This window comes from Anoplophora glabripennis, unplaced genomic scaffold (genome assembly GCF_000390285.2).
Source record: "Anoplophora glabripennis isolate ALB-LARVAE unplaced genomic scaffold, Agla_2.0 scaffold454, whole genome shotgun sequence".
Classification (NCBI taxonomy): Eukaryota; Metazoa; Arthropoda; class Insecta; order Coleoptera; family Cerambycidae; genus Anoplophora; species Anoplophora glabripennis.
The window spans coordinates 173817-180731 of NW_019416575.1; the positions used below are offsets into that span (position 1 = coordinate 173817).

A 6915-nucleotide genomic window follows, 5' to 3' on the forward strand; every position below is an offset into this window, starting at 1 on the left:
TCTCATTTCCACAAATGCCTTTGTGCCCTGGCACCCAACACAGTCTGACTGTATTGTTGGTGGCCAGTTCAGTTAGCATTTGTAAACAGTCCCACACCAGTTTTGAACTTACCTTGTGTGCGGCTAAAGCTTTAATTGCAGCTTGACTATCAGAGAATATATATATGAGTTTACGTCTATAACCTCTACGTACATTCTCTGCCAGACACGCCATTATTGCGAAGATTTCTGCTTGGAATACAGTAGGGAACTCCCCCAGACTGTAGCTTGCACTCCATCTGGGTCTGAGTCCATATATTCCTGCACCCGTCCCTCTGGTCATTTTGGAGCCATCTGTAAACCATACTAGGCTCCACCTTTCCAGGGTATTAAACCTTTCCTCCCACTCGCTTTGATCCTCTATTCGAGTCTCAAATGGCTTGTGGAAGTGAAACTTTGGAACCATCTTGTCGGATACCATCCCAAGAATTGGTTCCGACATAGATGTATCTTTGATCCTGGAGTGGGAACCACCCCTCCAGTCATTATTATTCCTGAGTCGATATGCTGCTAGCCGCGCTTCTCTCTCCACCACTATATGCAGCGGTGGCAGATTTAGCATGACTTCTAGTGCAGCTGTCGGGGTCGATGCCATCGCCCCCGTTATACCTAAACAGGCCAATCTCTGAATTCTATTCAGTTTTTCCTTCGCTGTGGTCTGTTGTGTTTTCTGCCACCATACCACCGCGCCGTAAAGAATCCTGGGTCTTACTATCGACGTATACAACCAGTGTGACATCTTTGGTTTCAGTCCCCAGGTTTTCCCAATAAGGCGGCGGCATACACACAGTGTCTGCTTCGCCTTACTCACCACTTTTTCCAAGTGCGCATTCCAGGTAAGCTTATTATCCAGTATCACTCCTAGATATTTTACTTCCCTGGAAAATGTAATGCCCCTCTCCCCTATTATAGGTTCAGAGAGTCCAGTTAAATTTCTTCTCCTAGTGAAGGGTACTACGACCGTTTTGTCAGGGTTTACTGACAGTGCCTGCCCCTTACACCAGTCATCTATCCATTTCAAAGCCTCTTTCATGAGTTCTGAAACGATAATATTATGTTTCCCGACTATGAGAACGACCAAGTCATCCGCATAGCCTTGTGTATAAAACCCCTTTCGATTAAGGCCCTCCAGTGCGCCGTCCACCACTAATCCCCATAACAAGGGAGACAGTACGCCTCCCTGGGGGCAGCCCCGGCCTACCTTACACCTGGATGTCTCTCCCGAAAGGGTAGCTGTTACTGTCCGGTTTCTCAACATGGTATCTATCCAACGACACAAAGTGTCTTCAAGGCCCCTGTTGCGAACTGCCGAATTAATAGATTCGAAAGGTGTATTGTCAAATGCCCCTTCAATATCTAAAAAAGCTGCCAAAGCTAGATCTTTGTCGTCCATTGCCCTCTCTATCCTAGAGACTAGGCTATGAAGGGCTGTGTCGACTGATCTGCCTGCCTGATAGGCGTATTGGTACCTGTGCAGAGGATTTGCCCTCAATACCCCGTCCCTTATATGCCTGTCAACTATTCTCTCCAACGTTTTCAGGAGGAAAGATGTTAAACTTATCGGGCGATATGCCTTTGCCTGGGCATACGATGGACGCCCTGGTTTAGGAATAAACGCCACGTTCGTCGATCTCCATGCCAGCGGTATATAACCAAGTGCAATGCTGGCTCTGAAGACGTGAATTAAGACCGGAGCTAGACAGTCCACCCCCTGCTGTAGCAGTACAGGTAGGATTCCATCGGCTCCTGGTGATTTAAATGGGTCAAAAGAACTTATTGCCCATCTTATTCGTGACTGACTCACCACCGTCTTGGCAACCTCCCAGTTCTGTCGAGACCCGGTCGTTACCCTCTGCTGGTGATTCCAGTCATATTCATCTCCATGATTTAATAACCTGGAGCCTGGAAAGTGAGTATTTAGAAGTAATTCCAATGTCTCCCTTCCAGTTTTGGTATATTCCCCACTCGGTGCTTTGAGAGACCCGAGTTTCGTATGTCCGTTCTTAGAGAGAAGTCTCTGGAGTTTAGCACACTGTGGGACACTATCAATATCCTCACAGAACTTCCTCCATGAGTCTCTCTTCGCTTTTCTAATTTCTTTATTATACTCAGTGAGGGTTGCTCTATAAGTCTCCCACTCTCCTGTCCGCTTTGCTCTATTAAATAGTTTTCTTGTCTGTCCCCTCAACTGCGTGAGTTCCTTGCTCCACCAGGGTACGGTGTGCTTATCGGACCTCACTTTGATAGGACAGCTGTATTCATATGATCTTGTGACGGCGTTTTGGAGTTCCTCCACGGCCCTCTCAAGATCATATGTGTTCCTTAGTTTTGTACAGATTTCCCTAGTCCTGGCCTGTAACTCCGTTCTATAGGAGTCCCAGTCAGTTCTTTTTGGGTCTCTGTAGGTTCTTACTTGCGGATTATAATCCGTTATAATTTCAAAGTGGATATGTCTATGATCCGACATTGACGGCTCATTCGACACATGCCACCTCGCAATATTATTACATATCGGTCCCGATCCCACTGTTATATCGATGACTTCACTTCTATTTTTTATAACAAAGGTGGGCTCGTTCCCGACATTCAAAATCTCTAGATTATAACTAAAAAGAAAATCTAGTAAAGACTCACCTCGATCGTTGACATCGCTGCTTCCCCACACCGTATGGTGTGAGTTAGCATCACATCCCACGATGAGTTGTTTCTTCTCCTTCTCGCACCAGGCCACCAGGTCCCTCAGTTCCCTGGTTGGAGGAGATTCTTTCTTATCGTAAGGGAGGTACGCTGAGCAAACTACCAGTTGTCTCTGCGTTCCCTCCGATACATAAGTCACTTCGGCCGCCACCAGGTCATCCGTGCAGAACCCTGGAAGAGGAAAAATATTAATACTACTCTTGTAATAAATACAAGCTCTAGGTCTAGTTTGGTGGCCACAATACAGTAAGCCACCATTACTTACCTGCAATCCTCTGATCCGGGATCCATGTACCCAAGGCTCCTGGATCAAAGCTAAATCCGCATTTACGCGCGCCACACTGGCACAGAGAGCAGCAGATGCCGCTCTACTGTGCTGAATGTTCGCTTGTATTACCTGGAATTTGACCAGATAATACAGATTTTGGTCCCTCCTGATCTTCATCAGAAGGTCCCAAATCTACCCTGCCCTTCTCCAGGTTCCTAAAAAGGACCCTGGTGAAGTTCAGAAATGGTCTGAAGCCCTCCTTCTGAAGTACCTTCACACTCATCTCATCTACTGAGAGGACTAGGGTCTGGCCCTTCTCCTCAACCTTGCGGTTGATTAGCCTCCAGGCCCCCGTCCTCAATTCCCCGTTCTGGTTTTCCAGACGGCGCATGATGGTTTCCGGTTCATCAGGATGACCCGGAATCCACACGATGAACTTAGTGAACTTAGGTAGGTCCCTAGGCTCAACAGCGCTGAGTCTAGCCCCCTCCCAAGGCACCAAGCTCGCCGTGGTCGTCTTCAGCCATTGCAGGCTCTCCTCGTTGAAGGCGGTGATCGCTAGCGTTCCCCCCCTTCGACGACACTCCAGGAAGCGCGGTCGTGTACCCTCGCCCGCGATCCCATCAATGGCCCCCAGAAGCGCCGACTGGACAAGTCCCATCTGGTCCTCATCCATTCGGACCTCCGGGTATCCATGGGGGACCACCACTGCTTGGATCCCCGACAGCGCCTCCCCGTAAGTCTTGCCACGCTGTCCCGTGGCCTTAGGCCTCTTGGAAACAGGCCGGTCGGAAATCGGCTCACTACCGTCCGACCGTCCACGTTTCTTCCCGAGTCCACTTGGCCCCGGTTCAGCAGCCTGCGGAGTTAGAGTGGTACTTGAGCCAGGTTCCGTCACCGGCCCCTGTCCTTTTCCCGCCTCTGCCTTCCGCAGTTTTTTAAGTTTGCGCTTTTGCGCACCAGACAATTTCTTCCTACCTTCCAGGTTCAGTCTGTCGACTCCCCTAGAGATAGTAGTCACTGGTGTTTGCTTCCCAGTGGCTGTTTTATTTTCCGCCTGGTCAGCAATTACTGCTTCCCCGGCGGATGTTGACGGCCCCCTTTCGGGTTCCCGTTTTTTTGATTTATGGTCCATAAAGGTCCCACGAGTCTGGAGGAAATAAAAGTCACCGCCAGGTAGTGCCCCATGCCTGACGGAAGGCTAAATACGATGGGGTGCGCCAGGTTCCCCAAAGAGATCGTTTGCGATGCGACATTTTTACCTACCCCCGCACCATTCAGCCCTCGGCACGATGCGTTTCCACCTTGGCTTGGGTAGCTGAGCTGTTTCTTAGTTTTCACTACTCTCCCTCGACCTTTCCGGCTTGGGTGACCCTGCCAGGAGTATAAAACTCCCGCCGGTTTAGCTCTTGGGTTCACTGTAGCTACTTAAGCCCCTCCACCAGCGACAAGGTCATACAGCTCCCAGGGGGGTAGACAAAACATTAGTCTGCATTGTATAGTTTTTATAGAATTTTTCTGTCTTATTTACTATTAAAAACAATAAAAAATTTTTTTTTCAAGATTTTATTCTTGGTTCATGCAAAGGTACAGTCACAGAAAAAATATAACGTAGCTTACTATGTCTAGTATTACTACCAAAAAGTGCATAAATATAAAATGGGTGCAACACTATAAAAAAAAAATTAAAACTTCTTATGACCATCTTAGGTACTAATGACTTCCCATTTGTGACACCATTAGCATATGTTTGTTACTCAAAAATATATTAGATAGTAGTTAAAATTGTAAGAAAGACTTTGATTTTGACATAAACCGATGAAAATTGTTTGGGAACTACAACGTTTTTAGGGAACAAGACGAAACTTGTCGCTTTCCAGCTAGTCGCGTGTGTGCATTGTGTTTTGTTTATCTATCATTTTATGCCCCCACCACTATAGTAGCTCGATTTCAATTATCGTGTGCGGATTGTTTCGGATTATTAATTTTTTTTAAAGTTAAACTGTTTTATTTGCACTAGCCTCCGGGTTTTGGTTTGATTTACCTATTTTATTTTATTTTTATTTATTTTGTTTTGTTTTATTTTTGTTTTGTTTTGTATTTCTTTATTTTATTTGTTTTATTTTGCTTTGGTTATTTTATTATTTTGTTTTATTTTATTTTGTTTGTTTTTATTTTATTTTTTTTACTTTATTTTTTTCAGAAGACAATTTTTTGATCGTTATTGTTGCAGTGGAACGGCCTCTGCTTCTTTCTTCGTCGGCGAAACCCCTCTGGACGGCTACTGTGTAGTGGTTGATTTTGAATTTTGTTAAAATAAAACACAGAATTTTTGTTGCTTGTAACGTGTGAGCTGGTTGTTTGAAACGTGGAATTTTTTGTTGTAATATTGAATCGTAGACGGTGATTTGACTGCTTAGTTGCGAATTCTTTTTGTCAAACTTGATCTAGAGCGAAGTTACTTGAATAGGGTGTTGATAATGATCGGAGCGCGGCCGGATAGGTTGCAAACAACTAGCTCACACGTTACAAGCAACAAAAATTCTGCATTTTATTTTAACAAAACCCAAAATCAACCACTACATAGTAGCCGTCCAGAGGGGTTTCGCCGACGAAGAAAGAAGCAGAGGCTGTTCCACTGCAACAACAACGATCAAAAAATTGTCTTCTGAAAAAATAAAGTAACACAAAATAAAATATAATTACAAACAAAATAAAATAAAACAAAATAAGATAAAAACACAAAACAAAATAAAAAATAAACAAAACAAAATAAAACAAATAAAATAAAGCAAAACAAAACAAAAATAAAACAAAACAAAATAAATAAAAATAAAATAAAATAGGTAAATCAAATCGAAACCCTGAAGCGAGTCCAAATAAAACAGTTTAACTATAAAAAAAATTAATAATCCGAAACAATCCGCACACGACAATTGAAGTCGAGCTATTATAGTGGTGGGGGCATAAACATTATAGATAAACAAAACAAAATGCACACACGCGACTAGCTGGAAAGCTACAGGTTTCGTCTTGTTCTCTAAAAACGTTGCAGTTCCACAAACAATTTTCATCTGTTTATGTCAACATCAAAGTCTTCCTTACATTTTTAAATAACAGGTGTCACAAATGGGAAGTCATTAGTACCAAAGATGGTCATAAGAAGTTTTAATTTTTTTTTGATAGTGTTGCACCGGTTTTATATTTATGCATTGTTTGGTAGTAATACTAGACATAGTAAGCTACATCATATATTTTTTCTGTGATTGTACCTCTGCGTGAACTAAGAATAAAATCTTGAAAAAATATATTTATTTTTTTTTAATAGTAAATAAGACAGAAAAATTCTATAAAAAATATATAATGTATGTGAGGCTGAATTTGTATCAATGGTAGATTTATATCTCGCCGATGTTACCATGGAAGTCATTTTCAAAATACCTTTCTGGGGCCGCTGACCTTATCTTATCCTGCTAGACCCTTTATCCTAAGTTGCTAGAGGGCAAGATTATATTGAAATTTGGTACATTAATACTTCTACATTGATGTTACTTCATGACATACTAAATTCCTTTAAGCTAATCTGCTCATAATTTTGTCAGAAGTTATGATAGGTATAGCTTTTATTTGTTTTGTCTTAAAGATGATGGGTTTGTTAAGAAAATTCCCTCATAAAATGATTGTATTTTTAATAGTTCTGTTAATTATTTTTTTTATTAAGTCATTGCATCTTCCATTCGAGCTTGAACAATTAGGTCGTAAATATTTAGGCTGATGTCAGTCATAAATAAATTAAGCAAGATGGCCCTAAGACGGAACCTTGAGCAACACCTGGATAAACTGCGTTTGCCTCATTTTTTATGTTTAGTTATTGTTATCATTACCTTTCGTTTTAATTGTATTAAAGAATT

At 42.6% G+C, this 6915-nt stretch overlaps 2 protein-coding genes across 2 annotated transcripts; both read right to left on the bottom strand.

The window, feature by feature from the left end:
• Positions 1-1643: 1643 nt before the first annotated feature.
• LOC111691729 lies at positions 1644-2994 on the bottom strand. The gene is made up of 3 exons (XM_023454988.1): positions 2982-2994; positions 1844-2907; positions 1644-1709 (listed from the first exon to the last, which is right to left on the bottom strand). The coding sequence occupies exons 1-3, from the start codon at positions 2992-2994 to the stop codon at positions 1644-1646; spliced, it is 1143 nt and encodes a 380-aa protein (XP_023310756.1).
• On the bottom strand, positions 2825-4473 carry LOC111691733. The gene is made up of 2 exons (XM_023454990.1): positions 3002-4473; positions 2825-2907 (listed from the first exon to the last, which is right to left on the bottom strand). Exon 1 carries the CDS (start codon positions 4137-4139, stop codon positions 3105-3107), a length of 1035 nt encoding a protein of 344 aa, XP_023310758.1. The 5' UTR covers positions 4140-4473; the 3' UTR covers positions 2825-2907; positions 3002-3104.
• Positions 4474-6915: the final 2442 nt, after the last annotated feature.